This window comes from Staurois parvus, unplaced genomic scaffold (assembly GCF_062004578.1).
Source record: "Staurois parvus isolate SC_StPar_1 unplaced genomic scaffold, SC_StPar_1.0 ptg000708l, whole genome shotgun sequence".
Lineage (NCBI taxonomy): Eukaryota > Metazoa > Chordata > Amphibia > Anura > Ranidae > Staurois > Staurois parvus.
Genome location: NW_028318504.1, coordinates 789,286 through 811,485, shown reverse-complemented (window position 1 = coordinate 811,485; position 22,200 = coordinate 789,286). Strand labels below are relative to the sequence as shown.

The window sequence follows — 22,200 nt, the reverse complement described above, 5'->3', positions numbered from 1 at the left end:
TGAACAGAAAAGTACATTTGTCGAACATGTAAGCTCAGGCCAGCCAAGTACAGCGAGCCATCCCTCCACTGAAATCATTCCGCAGCAAGAATCTCACGTGTCATGTGGAGGAATTTATACGGCAAGCAAGGTCAAAAAACATGGTTTTGTTTTTTTTATAAAAAGGAAAAAAAAACCTAGGAGGATCAGAAGGTAAAATGGTTTAGACAAATTTTCTGTGTTCATATCCAGATAACAGGCATAGTAACCTACTTACAGACATCCATCACAGTCCGGGTCAAATCTTATGGCAGCTAACAGTGGCCTCTTTTTGCCTTGGTGCATTTGCTCTCAGCTTCTGAAAAATTTCAGCACCACGGATATCCGCATATGAACATTCCGCAAAGCTTGCTAGATCACTTGTGCTCGTCACAACCAAAAAGAGTAGTGTCACCTTTAATCTCAACACATTTCCGAGATCTAAATCTAACACTTACTGCAGACTCATCAGATTGCAGCAATATATAAAAAAGGAGGAAATCTAGTGAGAAAATATTTGAAGCACACACTGGGTACGACCACAAGATACCTTTTCTAGATATCGGACTAGAATCTTGACCTTTGCCCTCAATGCTAAAAGGCGGTTTAGCCAGAGTCCGAGGGTATTTCTTAGCTAGAAGTTATCACTATGTCAGTGGTCTCCAAACGGCAGTCCTTGGGGCACTATTGCTCACAATGACAAGTTTTGACAAATCCTTCCATTGATACCAATGGGGCAGAACTTCTCGCCAACAATGACACCAACAATAAGGCAGATTTCCTCCCATCGACACCAACAATGGAGCACAGCTGTGGAGAGCCATTCAGGCAGTAGAGCACAGGCAAGTAAGCTCACCTACCTCCTCATTTGTTTCTTCTTTCCTAGTGATGTATTCACAGGGAGACAATCAGGTTGATCAGAGAGGAAACAGCAGGGGGGTGGGGGGAATTTACCTTGGGGACCCTGAATGCCCTTCTGCCACCACAGCCCCACCTAAACACACTATGGCAGAAGTTTTACTGGTGATAAAGATGGGGCACCATTGCTCCCACTGACACCAGAAATGGGACACCATTGCTCCCACGGGGTATTATACCCACCTCCTGCTTACCACTTGTGTTAGGTAATTTTTGTTTTTTAAATTTTAACTACCACTAATATCCAACCCTGGGGGCTTTTTGTTGTTGTTTTTTTTTTTTTTTTACTTTCACTGACCACAGTCTGGTCCCCCTAAAATCCACAGGACAGTGAACTGGCCCATTGTATGAGGACCCCCGATTTAAGGCTAACACCTCACCCCAAAACACAACCATCAGAGCTTTGGTACATAAATCTCCAAAAACCATCAATCCCAAAAGGTGCAGACTGGAGAGCCAGTACCTAAATCTTCTCACTTACTGTATGAGCTGCTTAAGAACCAATGTTAAAAAGTAGGCCGTTAGAGCGGATGATCAGCATCTAATAAAAGGGGAGTTACATGTAATTATGTTTTATAGGCATATTCAATGATATCCATTTTATGCAAAGGAAGCTTTGCATGGAGCTAAGGGGAATTGCACTTTTGTACACCTTAACTACCAACATATGGAGGCTAATCAAGCACATTTCCAAATGCAGACTTTCACATACAGGTTGTATGGAAGAGCCGCAAACCATATGCCCGATCTGAAGTGAAAGTGAAGAGCAGCCTCAGCTTTCGCTCCTCCCAATTGTTTCACCCCACCCCTGGGGCTTAGTCACAGAGGTGGGATCACAGAACAGAATGTGGATATTTATGCATCATAACCTTTCACATATTTCTTTATTCTTGTCCTCAGAGCTGTACTGGGGATCATCAAGGGTCTTAACAGTTCAAATCTACACCTTTTGGATACAAGGATCTGCAGGAGTCTGAAAATGGAGTTAAATCAAAGAAACCATCCTAAAACTACCTTTGCGCTCTTGCCTAGCAAGGATAAGAACTTGCACAACCAAAGCTACCCATACATGGTTAGCTTTTCTATTTTGTTCAGCAATTCACAGAAAATAGGTGAATGAAGAAATACTGACCATTTGCTCCAGCTGATTGGCTGCAGCCTCTAATCAAAAAGTTTTCCAACCTGTCCCCTCAACAGAAGTCAATTAAGCAATTGACTTTGTCAATGGGGAGGGGGGTCCCACGCATGTCAATGGCATGATGACTTTAGGGTTGCTGGCACAACTAGACCAACCAGATACAAAAAGCTCCAAAACACATGTTTTATCACAGGGGTGCACTTATTCTGCAGTAACAGATTTGTTGGCTTTTAAAAACAAGGCACTTACTGATTAATAGCTAGACATTTCAGTAGACTTTTCCTAAAAACACCACAAGCTGCTCCCGCATTTGTCTCCCGACTTGGAGTCAGTTACATCCTTGTCTATAGAGTAATTTACCGCGACTCGTGCCCTGAATATCAATGGGTGACCTGTGCCCGCTATGCGCATGCATGCTAATTGTAAATCATCCCCTCTGCCGTAACAAGGGGACTTTGAGGGCTCATTAATCATTGGGACTGCATTAGTAATAAATTATGGCCTACACAGAGCCTCATCTCTTATTAGATTTTACAATTATCCAAACTGGAAAATCCCAAGGGGCTACACCAGCTTCTATGATAAAAGGCCAATAAATGAACCTAAAAGCACATCATTTATAATCTTCAGAAATATAGTCCTTGATGGGAAATTCCGGGCAAGTGACTTCACCTATACATGCTTTCACCCTTACTGTGGTGCTCTCTGGTCCCCAAGCAAGATTTGCATGCTTATGTATAGGTGGGTCTTCTAAATCCACAGCAGCCATGTCATAACCCACAGCTCTTGGGGTTATTGTTGAGAGACAGATTGCTTGTATTTGAAAATGCATCTTTGCATCAACTTCTAGGCATACTAAAAGGCCAAAAAAAGACATAGGATGCACGATCAGTAGCATTATCACAGAAGTCTGTTTTTTCGAATCCTCCTTCACAGTTTTATTACGTGTTCAGCCTGCCATTAATGGTGACCATACACTATATACAATGTGATCATACCATCTCCTTTAGGCCTACCATCAACTAAGGGTCTGACTGATTTTAAAAGGGTGCAATGAATGGTTTAGGTCTGCCTATATTACACAGTTTTGGCAAATTCCCAACCGGTGTATGTACACACACATGTCCTATGGAAGTGATGGTGATATCGGGGCCATGGCTGCAACTGGAGATCCTGAGAGCAATTTTTTCCAGGCAGCGATTCTCTACAAAAGTAAAAAGTGATCCGAGCAGCTGTACTAATGCTCAATCGCTTTTGCACGTGGCAGAAGGGGAGGGGGGGGGGGTTTGCGGGTAAACCGTGGGGTTTAGATGCCACCCAAATGCTAGTGTGAACAAGCACAGGACGCATCTTCTGGCCAGATCACCAGATGGGAAGATAAAACAAAACCAGCACAGTGGCTAAATGGTTAGCACTTCTACCTGGTAGTACTAGGGTTGTTGGTTCGAATCCTAACCACAGCAGCTCCTGCCTGTGCGGGTTTCCTCCAGGTACTCTGGTGTCCTCCCACACTCCAAAGACATTCTGGTAGGTTAATTGGATCCAGTCTAAATTGGCCCTAGTATGTGTATATATGAATGTTATGTATGAAGGGACCTTAGATTGTATGCCCCTTGAGGGTCTGATGTGAATGTACAATATATATGTAAAGCACTGAATAAATTGACAGCGCTATATAAAAAAGGACCTGAAATCACACACACACACTTTTGTTTTTGGGTTTAGATATGCTTTTTACTGCCCCACAACTGCAAGTGTTCCCAAGGCCTTAGGCCACATTCACACAGGCATATAGGGCCACCTTTGCCTGCACGGGTTGCACAGGTGTCCCAGTTTGACAGCCATGTGTGTGCTGATGTGTGTCCCCAAATGAAGTGTGCATTCGGTGAGATCTACCCGCACGGCTGTCAAATTGGGACCAATGACTGTGTCCAAGCAGCTGCTGCACCCCAACAGACAGTAATGGGACTGCACAAACACTTGTGCATTCTGTGTGAGCAAAGATGGCCCTTTGCAGGGGTATACACATAGGTGCGCCTGTGTGAATGAGGCCTCAAAGTGATAAAAGATGAATTAAAAAAAAAAAAAAAAAAAAAAAAACCCCAACACACCACACAGAACAAGCATGTTATACCTTCCTGCTCCATGCAATGGTTTTGCACACAGCAGCCTCAATCATCTTCTCATGTCCCCTGCCAATGCTACTGGCTCCTCTTCGTCTCGGAGTGCCCCCATAGCAAGCGGCGTACATGCAATAAGACACAGAACGGGGCTTGGTCCTGCCCCCTCCTGATTGACAGCCAATGGATCGCACTGCGGCCTTAGCCAATGAGGAGGCAGAGCAGCCGCTCTTGTGCACATCGCTGGACCACAATCAGGCCCGCGTAAGTATTGGAGGGCTGCAGGGAAAGCTGCATACTGAAGGTTTTTTTACCTTTATGCACAGAATGCATAAGCAGGTTTTCTAAATGCAGGAATTTAGATAGGTTTAGGCACAAACCAGGACTTGGGATATGTTGCCCAGGAACCAGAACTGTATGGAGGGTGGGAGAGGTTAGCTTAGGTTTGCCAGGTACCTGGAAGTTCAGGCCTTTGCAGGGGTCTACAGCAGTGGGTCAGGGCAGTGAGGGAGCATCTTAAAAAGGTAAAAGCAGGCATCATACGGTGTGTTGTACAACCATGTGAAATTGGATTTCCTTGTATACTATACATGTTCAATTCTGGGACCTGTAACCTTTTGAAAGTATGGTCTCATAACCACGGAGGTTGAAAACTCACTCAATAGCTATACTATCTGCTCTACAACTCACCTCGTTATAAAGATCACTGAATTCTTCAACCAAATCTTTCGGGATCCTCTGGCCACTGCTGGTGAGGTAGTGTGCCACTCCATTCTTGGAGTAAAGGCTGATGCGACCAACACTTCTCTCTCCATCGGTGGTTTCCTCCAACAGGCCATTGTCTTCTGCTAGATGATAGATGGGGTTGCCATTTGACCCATGGATCCAAGTAGCTCCCAGTTCAAAAGTAGCGTGGTCTACAAAAAAAAAAAAAAATATGGAAATGTGACCAAAAAACTAACTTAAACCACAAATTTCCATAAAAATAAGTAACTGCACCATTATAAAAAGGTGACCATCGAAAATTTTTGAAAAATGATAATTAAGTACATTCTAGGCTCTCGTTTTATGCTTCCTGCATGTTGGATACAATCATTCAAAAAAAGAATGCAAAAAAGGTATAGACACTCACCAAGTTTTATACTTTGTACTCTGCCTCCTATCCGATCAGATGCCTCAAGGATGGTGACATCCGTGAATCCTCTGTCAAGGAGATATTTTGCAGCAGACAGGCCCGCAAGCCCCGCACCTATAATTACTATTCGCGGTTGTCGGTTTCTCCGTGGGCCACTACTAAGAGGATCATCAGTGCTGTCTGAAGATATTTCACAACTTTGCATGCCGTCCTAGCTCTCTTTTTAGTTGACCTGTGGGGGAAAGAAGACAGACATTCAAATAATCTGGGGGGGAGGAGGAAGAAGGACTAAACCTAAAGCCAGCCAGCCATGGATCAAATCTCCCTGCTGAACTGCCCGACTTATTTTACCAAAGTCAATACAGCTATCAACTTTGGTACAACCAGCCTGTTGGATTTTTCTACATGTGATTACTACTATCATTGTGTTCTGCCCGCTGGGAAGACCCCCCGCAGCCCCCTAGTGGCAGAACACAAGAGCCATACGGGAGGGCTCCCCCCATGATCACTGACTGGAAACATATCAATTTAATCAAACTTCTCAAAATGACCAAAGAATAAATGACTGATGTTCATCTGATGCCAGCACGTTAATGTGGACAGTATGGCAAGCTTCTGATGAACAGTAAAATTGCATGTAATATTCAGGTTTTGGACATTAGCCCAGAATGACCAACCTAACCAGCCAATATGCGTACACCAAAGACTAAGTTGCATCACTAACCAGGTTATTTATAGTGCACCAACATAGAAAAGTGCTTTCAAAGAATGGATTGAATTGACTGTCATAAGAGCTCCTTCTTGAGGAAGTTGAAGGCCACCACTATTAAAATAGAGCTGTCAATGACATAAGATATAACCAATGCATACAGTAACATTTTGTAGTATTGAGCCCTGTTATTCAGCAAAGGGGAACCAATGAAACCATTATGATATGGTCCATTGAAAGCATGGAATCTCAGTTACAACCTTTTAGTATATATGTTGAAGGTACAAACTAGGTCTCCATTCTACTCTAAAAAAAGGCGATCCAAAACTAATACACATACAGCAAGTATAAAATACAGCTCAACGTCACAACAGAACAAAATGTAGATAAATGGATAGGTCATCACATCGCCAATATGGCCTGACCAAAGGACATGATCAGATTATGAGCTACATACTATGCTCTGTGCATAGAATAGGACACCTTCCACAATACCCAAACTCACCTGGCACACAAACATAATACAATGCTATTACACTTCATACATAGAACACTATACACCTCAAACATCGGTTGGCTCAACCACTGGTCAAGATAACAGTATAAAAATACAGTAACACACATGCTTAAATTTTATTCTAAAATATATATATATATATATATATATATATATATCTCTATCTATATATATCTATATCAGGAACTCCCCCCTACGGAGTTACTTCTTGTTTTCGCCCCCTACCCACCTCCGAGCATGGTCCTTTTGTTCCACCCCTTACCCACCTTCCAGTACCATTCCTTTCAGAGAATACAAAACCAAAAGTATAATTTGATGATAAATATACAGTATATATGGTAGAGCACTGCAACCCCAACATGACCGACCACTAGACATAATCAGAATACAATTCTATTATAATCTATATGCAGAGCATTACACCTCCAACATGACCAACCACTGGACGTGATCAGAAAGCAATTCTATATGTAGATCACTACAACTCCAACATGACCAACCACTGGACGTAATCAGAATACAATTCTATATGTAGAGCACTACACCTCCAACATGACCAACCACTGGACGTAATCAGATTACAATTCTATAGAGTACTACACCCATGTCCAACCACTGGACATAATCATAATACAATTCTATTACAATCTATATGCAGAGCACTACCCTTCCAACATGGACAACCACTGGACGTGATCAGAATGCAATTGTATTACAATCTATATATGTAGGGCTCTACACCTCCAACATGACCAACTACTGGACGTAATCAGAATACAGTTCTATATGCAGAGCACTACACCTCCAACATGACCAACCACTGGACGTAGTCAGAATACACTTCTATTACAATCTATATGTAGAGCACTACACCAACATGACCAACCACTGGACGTAATCCGAATACAATTCTATATGTAGAGCACTACACCTCCACCATGAACAACCAACAGACGTAATCAGAATACAATTCTATTACAATCTATATGTAGAGCACTACACCAACATGACCAATCACTGGACGTAATCAGAATACAATTCTATTACACTATTCATAGAACACTAGACCCCCAACATGACCAACCACAGGACATGATCATAACAATTCTTACAGTCTTCTACATACATCTCCATGACCAACATGTTCATCTCCAACATGACACGACTCCAACACAAGGCTATTACAGTCTATACGTAGAGCATTACCCCTCCAACACATGCAAAATGTGTGATATGTCCTTTAAGATGTAGCGGTCATCTCATGCATGGTCCAATGACTCAATCAAATCTTATTTTCTGGTAAGAAATTGCATATCGGCAGCTTTAGAATTTCAAAATAGGTTCTTTCCACAGAATGTTTCCCTCAACAGTTTACTTTGTTATCAGAGACTGTAAAAAGCTGCATAAAACTGCCGATGCTCCAGAAATAAACGCAGCCTACTTGGCAGAGGATGTCAAGTACAACAACGAGAGGAAGAAAGGAGCAGGCACAGCGTTTCACAGAAGGAAAACAAATTAATTTTGTTGTGAAAGGAGCCTTCGCGCTCTTGTTCTACACACAGAGATGAAGCAAAGGCTCTTATTAACCCACCCGGACAGCCTCCTATAATCAGAGGGCTTAGGAAGCAGAAAGACTTGGCATGATTCAGATGCAGTAGAGAGGAAGGGGTTCTCACAATCCTGGAGATGGAGATGCATGTACTTGCTGCAATAATGGGGCACAAAAACGTGGGGAAGGGCTAAAAACACCGCAGTAACAGATTTTCTGAGAACAGGCTGTGCTATGATAAAGGGGGCTGGATTCAAGGCTTTACATATCAGACAACCGCTGAAGTGCAGAGACTTTCCCTGGAATCCATTGAATTTCATAGGAGCTCATTAGAAATCTGTCTCTAGGTCTGTGCGACATATGGTGCAGCTTGCGACAGATTCATGTAATGGTTGGCAAGGTGAATATGAATCCCCTACAGAGCTGCTGGAGACAGAAATTTTCGAATCAAAGTTTTGTCTACGACACCATACTTACATTACTTACTCCCAACATGGAAGAGGGCTTCAATACCTTTTCGTATCAGCGGGGTATTTGTCGGAGTCCTAGCACAAAAATGTAAAACAAAAATTCCCACAAAAGGAGCAACCTGAATTTTTTGCATGCATTTCAGGAATTTGGCATAGGACTTTCTAGTATGGCAGGCTACATTCACTTTTCATTCAGGTCACTGCACAGCGACATGCAGTGCCATCCAGGGAATTACAGAAAATGCAAACACTGAAATTTTCCACACTCAGCACCAGTGTAGAGGCACAAAAGGAGCACACAGAAAAATAAATTGTTTCCTATGTGCATTAGCAATGACCTGCATTTATCGTGTGTGTGTCTGTCGTCGCAAATACTGTCAAGACCTAAAAAGGGTTGAAAAAGTTTTCCGAATCGCCCTCTGTTTATTTTAGATCAATGGTCTAGTGAGACTGAGTACATTAATGTACACACACACACACACACTTAGGTCCAAATATATTTGGAGACAGGCACAGTTTTAATTTCTCAGGTATTTATTAAAACATATCCAAGCTATAGTTATATAATGGATATGGACTGAAATTGCACACTCTCAGGTTTAATTTGAGGGTATGTACATCCAAATTAGAGGAAGGGTTTAGGAATTACAGCTCTTAAGAGTAGCTCATCCTTCCAGCCGTCTGCCTGCTCTGGTGGTTTGACAGTTCTTAAATATGTAAGGGGCGGGGCGGTGGCAGTGACGGCAGGCATCATGATTGACGTTGGATCTACTGCGGGGGACATTTGAGTTTTCTTTTAATAAAGGACTTGTCAAAGACAGTGTATGGCCTTTTTTCACACTTTTGTTTTTTTTGTGAACGAGTAGGGGTACCATGCACCCCATATTCATTCACATGGGGGGGGGGTCTGGGATCTGGGGGCCGCCTTGTGAAGGGGGGCTTCCAGATTCCGATAAGCCCCCTGCCGCAGACCCCCACAACGCCCGGCCAGGGTTGTGGGGGAGAGGCTTTTGTCCCCCCCCGCCCCAAATCATCCCCCCCCCCCCCATGTTGAGAGCATGTGGCCTGGTATGGTACACACACACACACACACACACACACTTCCTGACCTGCCAGGCTGCATGCTCAGATAAGGGTCTGGTATGGATTTTTATTTTATTTTTTTTTTTTTAGTTTTGGTTTTTAGTTTTGGTGTGGGAGTTCCCCTCAAAATCCATACCAGACCTGCAGGCTTGGTATGAATGGGAGGAGGGACAACACACCATTTTTTTTTTTTTTTTTTATTATGGTGCTGGTTTTTAAATTCAATTACCGCTTTTTTTTTCCTTAACTATAGCTCAGAAAGTCAGCTGTCACTTCCCCCAGCTAAAAGAAAGAAAGTTTTTTTTAGTTTATTTCCCGGCGGTATGAGAAACAAATGTTTCCTTTTAGTTTCTTAAAAGAAACAGTTTCCCATCAATTCCGGGAAAGCGACAGCTAATTCTGTGATATATAGTGAAGAAAAAAAAAAAAGCCAACAATTGAATTTAAAAATCAGCACGGATATACACTTTGTATTGCAAAAAAAAAAAAAAAATCCGTAAACTGAGGCATTATATTCAATGAATTTTCATTCATAAACTGAAAATTATGTTAACCGAGGTATTACTGTACACACACACACACACACACACACACACACACACACTTAAAAGAATGCCTGTGATCAAAAAGTCGATTTTAAGAAAAACACATTTGCTTGGTGCTACTAACGTTTTACATTTCAGACTGTAATTACAAAAGGATTTCTGCCATAATAAATTTGTACACTGCTAAGTGTTAATGAATTACAACATACTGCTGAGCCATCACCGCTGAACCACACAAGAGGACATGACGCAGATTGAATCACACACCACTTCCAAGAAGATTGCCTCATTATACAAACACGAAGTGCCGTGCTGGAGAATGCTGCTATTTTAGTTTCCACTCATCCTACATCCATTCAACATCCCAGTCATCAGTCTATAGTGCACATTCCACGTAATGCAAAAAAATAAAGTAATAAATGCACACATTTTAATAAAATAAATATGTTTATGACATTTTTGCATTGAAGCCTAAAGAATAGATCATTTCTGTGATCGATGTATTTTGGGTGCAATGCACAGGCTCCTGTAAGCTCTTCCCTCAGCCCTGGGTCCATATGGAGGTACGGACCTTTGGCTATAGGGCTGGAGGAAGTAAACAATGGCCTAAAAGTGCAACAGCGCTTGTGCTCCATTGAGATCTGCAAGTCCCTCTAGCGTGGTGACAGATGTATTCTTCCCATTCACAGGCCGGTGTAGGTGGATGGCCCTGCTGTGCGAGCTGCAACTAAGGGCTCATGTACACGGGGCGTTTGGAAAACTCTTCTGAATTATGGAAACTGACTGCTGGAAAACGTAGGTTAAAGTCAGTTTAGCTGCGTTTGCATACCGCGTTTGCGTTTAGAAGCGTTTTTAAAAAGAACCTCAGGAGACCTTCCAAAATGCCCAGAATGTGCAGAGAAATGGTAAAAAAATTAACTATTTCAGACATTTTGAGAGAAATAGAGAGCAGAAGCAGTATGTGTTGAGATGACCTGTCTTTTCTGGTTGTATTCACTTTGGATCCCATCATGAGCATAATGCAGCGCATTCTACCATTTTTTCCTTCACGCAAAACCTGGTATACCGGGTCCATTTGAATACATGGAAAATGCTTTGCATGCATTTCTGATGAAAAAAGGCTCTGTACAGCATCTGGACATGGAACAGTTAAAAAAAAACGCTTCTAAATGTGGTTAACACGCGTTTACAAATGTTTGAAACACTGATAAAATTTACTCCTGAACGCAAGCTTGGTGCATTTAAAAAAAAAAAAAAACACGCTGAACAGCTCCTGATCGTACGTTTAGGAGCTGCAGTGTATTTGAGCCCTAAAAGAAAATAAAATGGAAAAAAAAAAATTACGCAGGTAATTGGAGGCCTGTAGACTGAATGGGCCATGTGTTTATGCAGCTTGAGCCACCAGGTACTGCATGCAGGCAGCCGATGCATGTATGGGGATGCAGCAGCTGCACAGACACAGCCGCTCATCCCAATATGACAGGCGTGCGAGTGTTTGTCCCTGAACATACACGGTCGGCCCCAAGGTCATGTCATGCTAGCTACAAGATCACCAAGAGAAAACTCGCCATGCTGTAGAAGGTGAGCCTATTACTAAGAGGTTGTCACCTACAAAAAGGATTGCTTGCAGTATTACCAACCACATTTAATTAAAAGGCAGATCTGGAATTGAATGATGGACGTGAGGAAATTCTTAAAGCGGAACTTTACCCAGAACTTGAGAAAAAAAAAAATTATGTTCTTTAGCGAGGAACATACATTCCACATTCATAATCATGCTAACAAACTAGCGTGTGCTATAAATTGCCGCCATCATTGTTCCTCTTCTTGCTGGAGGCAAGAAGAGGAACAGTATATCCAGTATAGGCACTCTTAAGGTTTTACACAGCTATACCTGCAGAAGGGTCCAGCTGAAGGGATCGCTCAATTTTCTGACTAAAGTTCCACTTTAAAAAGAGGATCAGTCACTTTAATTTTTCATGGAAACCAGACAGGAGCTGGTGAAGGTCCATCCCCAGCTACCAATACTCACCTTGACATGTTCTACCAAACACTCAAAAGGGACTATATTTCTGAGAGGTCCCCAAAACAAAGTACGGGGGACTCAGTGACTTTTCCTTTGTAAGGCTAGGTTCACATATACAGTTGCAAGAAAAAGTATGTGAACCCCTTGGGATTACGTGGAGTTTTGCATGAATTGGGCATAAAATGTGCTCTGAACGTCATCCAAGTCACAACAATAGAAGAACACAGTCTGCTGAACATAATACTACACAAATATTAGATGTTGCCATGGTTTAATTGCATATAACATGTAAACATTCACAGTGCAGGGAGGAAAAAGTATGTGAGGCCCTAGCTTAATGACTTCTCCCAGAGCTAATTGGAGCCAGGAGTGAGCCAACCTTGACTCCAATCAGTGTGATGATATTGGATGTGTTGCTGACAGCTGTCCTGCCCTTAAAAAACACACACCTGTTTTGGGTTTACTGGTTTCAAGAAGCAGTCTGATGTGAACCATGCCTCACAGAAAAGAGCTCTCAGAAGACCTGCGATCAAGAATTGTTGACTTGCATGGAGCTGGAAAGGCTTACAAGAGTATCTCCAAAAGCCTTGATGTTCATGTGTCCACGGTAAGACAGACTGTCTACAAATGGAGAAAGTTTAGCACTGTTGCTACTCTCCCTAGGCGTGGTCGTCCTGTAAAAATGACTGCAAGAGCACAGCGCAGAATGCTGCATGAGGTAAAGAAGAATCCCAGAGTGTCAGCTAAAGACCTACAGAAATCTCTGGCACATGCTAACATTTTTGTTGACACATCTACAATAAGGAAAACATTAAACAAGAATGGAGTACATGGGAGGACACCACGGAGGAAGCCATTGCTGTCCAAAAAGAATATTGTAGCACGTTTGAAGTTTGCAAAAGAGCACCTGGATGTTCCACAGCACTACTGGCAAAATATACTGTGGAGAGATGAAACCAAGATTGAGTTGTTTGGGAAGAACACACAACACTATGTGTGGAGAAAAAAAGGCACAGCACACCAACATCAAAACCTCATCCCCACTGTAAAACATGGCGGAGGGAGCATCATGGTTTGGGGCTGCTTTGCTGCCTCAGGGCCTGGACGGATTGTTGTCATTGATGGGAAAATGAATTCCAGAGTTTATCAAGACATTTTGCAGGAAAACGTACGACCATCTGTCCGCCAACTGAAGCTCCGCAGAGGATGGGTGATGCAACAGGACAATGACCCAAAGCATACAACTAATTCAACAAAACAATGGCTGCAACAGCACAGAATACAACTTCTGGAGTGGCCCAGTCAGAGTCCTGACCTCAACCCGATTGAAATGCTGTGGCATGACCTTAAGAGAGCGATTCACACCAGACATCCCAAGAATATTGCTACACTGAAACAGTTTTGTGAAGAGGAGTGGTCCAAAATTACTCCAGATCATTGTGCAGGTCTGATCTGCAACTACAGGAAAAGTTTGGTTGAGGTTATTGCTGCCAAAGGAGGGTCAACCAGTTATTAAGTCCAAAGGTTCACATACTTTTTCCTCCCTGCATTGTGAATGTTTACATGTTATGTGCAATTAAACCATGGCAACATCTAATGTTTGTGTAGTATTATGTTCAGCAGACTGTGTTCTTCTATTGTTGTGACTTAGATTACGTTCAGAGCACATTTTATGCCCAATTCATGCAAAACTCCACGTAACCCCAAGGGGTTCACTTTTTCTTGCAACTGTATGTGCGGGTGGTGCCGCTGCAGATCCGCACAAAAATCTGTACCACCCGTACTGAGGAATGCGGACCCGCGGGTGGGTGCCATTAATTCTAATGGCATGCCGTCCGCACTGGAAATCGCAACCGAGGTTCCTGTGCGGGCTGCGTTTCCAGAAGTGCAGGGACTTCTTTCCTGCATGTCCCAGGGCACGGGAGTCCAATCAAATGAATGGGCTCTCGTGCCCGCGCAAAACACGAACTGCAGGAAGGCGGATATGTGAACCAGGGGCAACACCATGCCGTGTTCAGGCCTCCTGGAAGGCCAAGTTCCATTGAAGCATGAAACGTTACAACAGCTTGTCTCCTAGAATCTTTTATCTGCGACGCCAGAGCACACTGCGGTCCCCCTTTATCTTCTGTTTAGCGGACATGTAGCACTAGAACGTTCTTAGAAACCCTTACGTTGTCTGATTACAGACATGTAAAAGGAAATAAAGATAAGCAGCCAAATACGGATGAGGCCTAGTGACCACAACCATTCTGATAAGACATACCAATGCCCAGAAGCAAGGGGAGGAATGCAACACAGAATTTTGCAGCCAGTCATTCATAAAAAGAGCTTCGATTGTGCAGCTCAATGTTATCTCTTCGGCATACCTAGGGCCCGCGCCCAGTGGATGAACTCTGGAGGACATGCATGGGAGTCGCGGTATTCAGCATGAGCCAACATGGCCGAAGACCTGGCATCCAGAAGGTGAGCAGAAGACGTCAGCACCAGCAAGGGAAGGCGAGTACTGCAGACTATCGCTCAGCTTTAACTTGACAATAACTGTAGATTTAATTTTGCGATTGACAGCAGAGCTTGAAAAACACAAGTGCACATGCCAAGTTCTTTTCTGCAAGGTCTATTAACAGTCTCACGGCAAGGAGCATTTTACATTTGGACATCTAAAGTCATATTGTGGTCATGAAGGGGTTAAAGTATCTAAACCTAAGAATTTACTAGTCTTTAGATGTGGTGGCCCCTTCCTGTTCGCCTAGCAATCCTGCCGCATACAAGCGTCCTATTCTAGTGGTAACAAGGCGCTGTAGCGAAAGGAATACAAAAGTGGGCATAACTATTAACCCCTTGCCCTCCAGAGGATTTACCCCCCTTCCTGACCAGGCCATATTTTGCATAACGGCGCTGCGTTACTTTCACTGACAAAATTGCACGGTCATGCAACGCGGCACCCAAATTAAATTGACGTCCTTTTTTCACACTAATTGAGTTTTCCTTCGGTGGTATTTGATCGCCTGTGTGTTTTTTTTGCGCTAAAAAAAAAAAAAAAATTCCCTCTCTCAAAAACACAATATTTTTCACTTTTTACTATTAAACATGTCCAGTAAAATTTTTTATTTTTTTTTAAAAATCCAATTTCGACATAAATTTAGGCCAAAATGTATTCTGCTACATGTCTTTGCTAAAAAAAAAAAAAAAAATTCCCAATACGTGTAAATTAAATCAGTTTACGTGAAAGTTATATCATTTACAAAATGGTGGTATATATACACTGGGATTTTTTTTTTTTTTTTTTTTTTTACTAGTAATGGCAGCGATCAGCAGCTTATAGCAGGACTGCAGCGGACAATCTGACACTGGGAGGAACTGACTTGGTGTCATTGACATCCCCACTGAAAGCAATACAGTGGTCAGTGCTTAAACCCCCCCCCCCCACACACACACACACACACAACAGCATTGACACTGTACTAATGGCACTGGGCAGGAAGGGGTTAACATGAGGGGCGATCAAAGGGTTAACTGTGTGCTGGGTGTGTTTTACTATGGGGCAGTGTCAGTGTGTTTCACTGTGCCTGAGCTGACAGGGAGCAAAACTGTTCGTAAACTAAAGAAAATTAAAAAAAAAAAAACCACACCACACACACTTCTCCCTGTCAGAGACCTCGGAAATCAACGGCTGGGACCCGGTGATTGATAGCCGCAGCCACAAATGGCATTGTGGGTAGGGTGCATGCGGCTCCGGCACCCCCTACCCAGAAACACACACACACACTCTGCTATAGAGCTGTTGGCTCCTGGTGGGTTTTTTTCCCCTACAGCCAGTAAACACCTCAACATGTTATTCTATGTGTGAATGCACACAAAGGCTTTAAATCAGCGTTTGGCAGGGGTGTTTTTAGGCTGGGAAAAAAAAAATATATCAGAACTAGTGGGTTTCAAGAGGAGTTTAGCTGTAAAATTGATCCAGTGCTGGTAAATCTGGTAAACCACCATTTGAGCTTTTTTTTTTGCCAAAAGTATAAACAAAAAACCAAAAAAGAAAAAAAAAAAAAAAGCTGTGTTAGGCGGTATCCATCACGCACTTGTATGTAAACCCCAACTATAGTCTACATATTCAGTGCAATCTGGGTGTAATTAAAATCCAAGCTGGATCTGATCTATGCCAGAACTTGTTTTTAGAAACATTCAGCATAAAAAATGAACTTGTGTTTATGCTCACTTAGATATGCTTGTACAACGTTTAGAATAGAATTCTTTATCCACTCCTCCAGCTTCATTAGAATTTACACTCATACATGTCTTTATGAGCATTTACCAGCATGCAAGAATATGAGGCTAAACGCCGCTGTGTGTGGACAGGTGTGCATGGCTATAATAGAGCGGTGTTCTGAACAAGGTTTGCATGTATAGGCCCCAACACTCCCAGGGGGCTTCCAATGTCACATGATTCAAATTCTACTTGACCACCTCCCATCCGCCAGCTGTATATAAACGGCCGGACGGTGGCAGTGCAGGGTCGGGTGGACGTTTATAAACGGCCTCCCCACACCCTGCTTGTGCACGCTCCCTGGGAGCGCGAACCGGTGCCTGCTGTGTCCTCCGGACACAGTGAAACACCAATCGGACGGGACCTCTGTACGAGGTCCTGATCATGTGATTACGGATTGGCCAATCAGTGATCACATGCAAAGTAGTAAGCAAGATGTCACTTCTGACATCATTGCTTATTACGTGTGAAACCTGTGAATAATCACAGAGATCACATGGTACAAGGCTATTCACAACAGCCTTGTACCATGTGACAAGCTGTGACCAATCACAGCTCACACAGTAGTTCTCAATTGCTGCAAGAATGCAGAGAGAAAGAAATGATTGCTTTTACATCCTATATGGATGTAAAAAAAATAAATAAATAAAATCTTCTTCACCCCTCCACAAGTAGTACAGTGTCACCATGGTGACACTGTACTGCTAGGGTGACAGTATGTAAAAAGAACACATATAAAAAAAATAAAATTAAAATGTAAAAAAAAGGTTTAAAAATTATAATTTTTGGTTATAAACTAATTTGGCTTATTTCTTTTTTTTTTTACTAAAAAGATAACGGAATACATTTTGGCCAAGATTTATGATGAAATATTATTTGCAAAATTTTATAAGAAAAACACTTTTTTTCCCAAAATGTTTGAACTTTCATTTACATAGCAAATAAAATAAAAATCCCAGCGGTAAATAAATACCACCAAAATAAAGCTTTATCAGTCTCAAAAAAATGGTAAAAAATTCATATGGGTACAGTGATGCATGACCGCGCAATTATCATTCGAAGTGCGATAGCGCTGAAAGCTGAAAATTGCCCTGGTCAGGAAGGGGGTATAGGCAGGATCTTTCCCCAGCCTGGACTGGCTAAGTGACATCAGCTGACCTTAGCCCACTGTCAGCTGGAAACGGGACACAAAAGTGCAGAATGGACTGTACTCCTGTGATCCACAGAAGTACAGCCAAAACGAGCTTTGGCTGTACTTCTCCTTTAACCCTTTGGCACCGACAGCCTCCGGGCCCTTCAAGGCTTCTAAAAGCCGTGAGGAAGATGGACATTTGGGTCATGTGATTGCAAGTATGCATCAGGAGCTTACAGATCCCCGCTGGCTACCATGCTGGGAGTGCACTCTCAGCACGGTAGGTAGTCTTAACAGGTCTGCATATATGCAACTGCTCGGCGTTAACGCCCACCTACCAAGCAGCTGCATATATGCATACTGCCGGTGCCAAGAGGTTGCAGACTCCTGTCACACTAGCAGCAGTGTAAATCAGCTCCTGAGCATAAAATAGTCAGGAGAGGACCGCGCCGCAACCACATCGCAATGCAGGCAGGACAGAGTTAAAATTGCTGCACAATGAAACAAAGCAATGTGGCTCCAGAAATGTGTACACGACTAAGTAGCACCATGTTTGCTTGTAGAGGAGCAAAGTGATGGGTCATAAAAAACATGAATCAATATCCTGTTTTTACCATCCCCCGGCCACCTGTGTAATAGGGAGGCTAAAAAATAAATCACATTTCAGGGGGATCTCAACAGCCGGCTGGCAAGCTGTTCTAACCCTATAACGTTTACACCACCGTGTGCATTGTATGCGGATGGTGGGATGGCTTCATTTGCATGGGTTAGATTTAAATTTATACTCCCTGTCTGGCTAGAAAGTGGTACTAAGAATCATGACCATGGCATGTGTACATCTCTTTGGCCACTGTGTTAGATTAAAGGGGGACAGTTGGGGCTCTTTGGGCCATAACTGTAAACCTGGCCTTTGGGTTTGCTCACATCAGCCTGCAAGCTAAAAACAGGTCTGTGCTGGTGTGCAATATGTAGGGGCAGCGAAGGGGCAATGCATTGGTCCTGGTGTGCAACATGTAGGGGCAGTGAGGGGGTAATGCACTGACACTAGAAAGCAATGTGTAGAGGCAAAGAAGGGGTGATGTGTTGGTGCTGGTGTGCAACGTGTAGGGGCAGGGAAGGGGTGAGGTGTTGGTGCTGGTGTGATGTGAAGAGGCAATGAATGGGTGAGGCATTGGTGCTGGTGTGTGATGTGAAGGGGCAGTGAATGGGTGATGTGCCAATGCTAGTGTGCGAGGTGAAGGGGTGAAGCTTTGGTACTGGTGTGTGAAGTGACAAGGTGTTTGTGCTAGTGTGCAAGGTGAAGGGGCAGTGAATGGGTGATACCTCAGTGCTGGTGTGTGAGGTGAAGGGACGAGGCGTTTGTGCTGGTGTGCGAGGTGAAGGGGCAGTGAATGGGCAATGCGTCGGTGCTGGTGTGCGAGGTGAAGGGGCAGTGAAGGCGTGATGTGTTGGTGTGCAACGTGTGGGGGCAGTGAAGGGATGTGTTGGTGTGCAACGTGTGGGGGCAGTGAAGGGATGTGTTGGTGTGCAACGTGTGGGGGCAGTGAAGGGATGTGTTGGTGTGCAACGTGTGGGGGCAGTGAAGGGATGTGTTGGTGTGCAACGTGTGGGGGCAGTGAAGGGATGTGTTGGTGTGCAACGTGTGGGGGCAGTGAAGGGATGTGTTGGTGCTGATTTGTGATGTGAAGGGGCAGTGAAGGGGTGAAGTGTTGGGTGCTGGTGTGTGAGGTGAAGGGGTGAGGTGTTGGTGCGGGTGTGCAATATGTAGGAGTGGTAATGGAGCAGCGAAGGGGTGATGCGTTGTTTCTTGTGTGTGATGTGTAGGGGCAATGAAGGAGCGGATGTGTAGGGGCAATGCGTTGGTGCATATCAGCATTTTTACACAACGCACGACAACCCATCTCAAAGCATCACTGTGATGTGAAGAGATCTCAAAGATCACGTGAGCAGGTCCTTAAAATTAGTCCCAGCCTCTGTCCCTGTCACTATGACTGGAGCATACCTTTGGGCATCTGATGACGTTATGTCTACCTCAGCCATTCCCATCTACAGATTTACAAGCTACAGAAATTTCTACATTCCTAGAATTTTACTATAGGAACTTGTTCTCTATACATCATAACAATGAACACAATTGTCCCAACCAATGATTCACAGCATGAAAATTCATACTGGATTACACAACCCCTCCCAGGATTTGTACAAAATGTGAATGAAAGGTTAGGATTACGTCATTTTCATTACGAAACAAAGCAAACACCTCGAGAACAAACTATTTCCAAGCACGGTTTCCCTGCGTCTTCTGGGCAAGTCTGTACACAATAGAGAGAATTCTGGGAGAGTTCACGAGGTCCTACGCCTAAACTGATGGAAGGAATTAAGCTGAATGCTAAACATGAAACAACCATTTAAAAAAAAAAAAAAAAAAAACACACAACACAGCAACGAGTTAACAGAATTAGCATTTTAGAATAGGAGACCTTTATTAAATAATGCTGTCTATAACCAAAAGTAGTAATTCTAAAAGAGAACCGGTCACGCTTGGATTTCGGTATACAAAATAATTACTGACTTTATTCCATTCACTCTCTTGGATCTGCAACGTTTAATTTATGTATTTTTATATAGCAGCAACAATTTATGCACTGCTTTATATATTATACATTCACATCAGATCCTGCCCTCAAGGAGCTTACAATCCAAGGTCCCCAACTCCCATTCATATACTAGGGTCAATTTGGACAGGAGCCAATGAATCTACCGGCATATCTGTGGAGTGTGGGAGAAAACTGGAATACCCTGAAGAAATACACGCAAGCACAGGGGGAACATGCAAACTCCATGCAGATCGCAAACTAGTTGGGACTTGATCTGAGTACCCCAGTGCTGCAAGGCAGGAGCGACAACCACCAAACAACTAGCATTTTCAGAAACTTTATAGAAAATATAGACCAAAACTGGCAGTCATATACACAAATCAGCCATAACAATATGACCACTGGCAGGTAAAGTTAGTATAATGGACAATGGTATCTGAAAATAGGTGGGATATATGAGGCAGCAAGCGAACATGTTGTCACCCTGAAGTTGGTGTTTTGAAAGAAGAAAAATGGGCAAGTGTAAGGATTTGAGCAACTTTATCAAAGGTCAAATTGTAATGGCTAGAGGACTGGGTCAAAGCAATTCCAGTACTGCATCTCTTGTAGGACGTTTCTGGTCTGCACTAGTCAGGACCAACCAAAAGAGGCCCAAGGAAGGTAAACTAGTGAACTGGCAATGGGGACATGGGCAGCCAAGGCTCACTGATGCATGTGAAGAGCAAAGGATGTCTCATGTAGTCCAATCCAATAGAAGAGCTACTGTAGCTCAAAATGCTGAAAAGGTTCAAAATGGCTCCGATAGAAAGGCATCAGAACGCAGTACATCGCAGTTTGTGGTGTATGGAGCTGTGTAGCCACAGACTGGTCAAGGTGTCCATGCTGACCCGTGTCCACAGCCAAACGTGCCTACAATGGGAATGAACATCAGAACTGGACCACAGAGCAAAGGAAGAAGGTGGTGTGGTCTGATAAATCATGTTTTCCCTTACATAAGGTGGATGGCGAGGTGCATATGCATCACTTTCCTGGGGAAGAGATGGCACCAGGATCTACAGTGGGAAGACCAATCCATGGAGGCTCTACCTTGCAACTTACAGGACTTAAAGTGTTACAGACAGCTTGATGCCACATACCACAGCATATCTTCAGAGGTCTAGTGGAGTCCATTTTTTGACAGGTCAAGGAAAGTTTTTTTTTTTGTGGGCAGAAACCGATCAACTCTAAAATTCCCCATTTCTTCCTCAGGTTGGAAGATGGCAGGGAAAATTACCATCGCCAATTTATATAGCGCCATTGTGACCCATACATAGCATTTCACAAAAGGATATACAACAAAATATCCTTACATCAATACAGATCAGGACACAATGGGCCTGACCAGTCCATTACAGCTTACAATCCAAGGCAACTTCTCAACCTTTTTGAGACAGAAGAACCATTAAAATAACTTTCCGGTCTCAGGGAGCAGCTTCTAAAAATTACTATATCTAATCAGGACACAGTGTGATGATCAGTGAGAAGAATGCTCCTTACACATGGTCATTGGGAAGAATTACCCCCTTACAGATAGCTAAAAAGATTACTGGGGTCAGTGGGAACTCATCTGAGAGGCAGAAATTGCTGATTGCTCAAGGAACCCCTGGCAATCTCTAGAGCAGGGGTGTCAAACTGACGGCCCTCCAGCTGTTGCCAACTTACAAGTCCCATCATGCCTCTGCCTTTGGGAGTCAACTGTCAATCTTGCAATGCCACATGCGACTAGTAGTTTGGAAACAGCTGTAGGGCCACCAGTTTGATACCTGTGCTCTAGAGGAACCCTAGTTGAGAAACATTGATCTAAAGGCTCTTTTACACCAGCCAGGGCACAATGTGTAGGGGCAGTGAGATGCATTGTTACAACACGCTATTTTTGAACAATGACAAGACCTGATCACTTTTAAGCATTCAGGAATTTCATAATCTATCCTTTAGTAGAGGTA

At 43.2% G+C, this 22,200-nt stretch overlaps 1 protein-coding gene across 1 annotated transcript in view; it reads right to left on the bottom strand.

The window, feature by feature from the left end:
- SMOX (spermine oxidase) overlaps window positions 1–22,200 on the bottom strand; it is a 61,098-nt gene that overhangs the window by 25,523 nt on the left and 13,375 nt on the right. The window contains exons 2-3 of the mRNA XM_089653355.1: window positions 5,327–5,561; window positions 4,885–5,111 (exon numbers count right to left, since the gene is read on the bottom strand). Of these exons, the coding sequence (XP_089509481.1) occupies window positions 4,885–5,111; window positions 5,327–5,534 (435 nt within the window). The 5' untranslated portion in view covers window positions 5,535–5,561. The remainder of the gene's footprint in view (window positions 1–4,884; window positions 5,112–5,326; window positions 5,562–22,200) is intronic.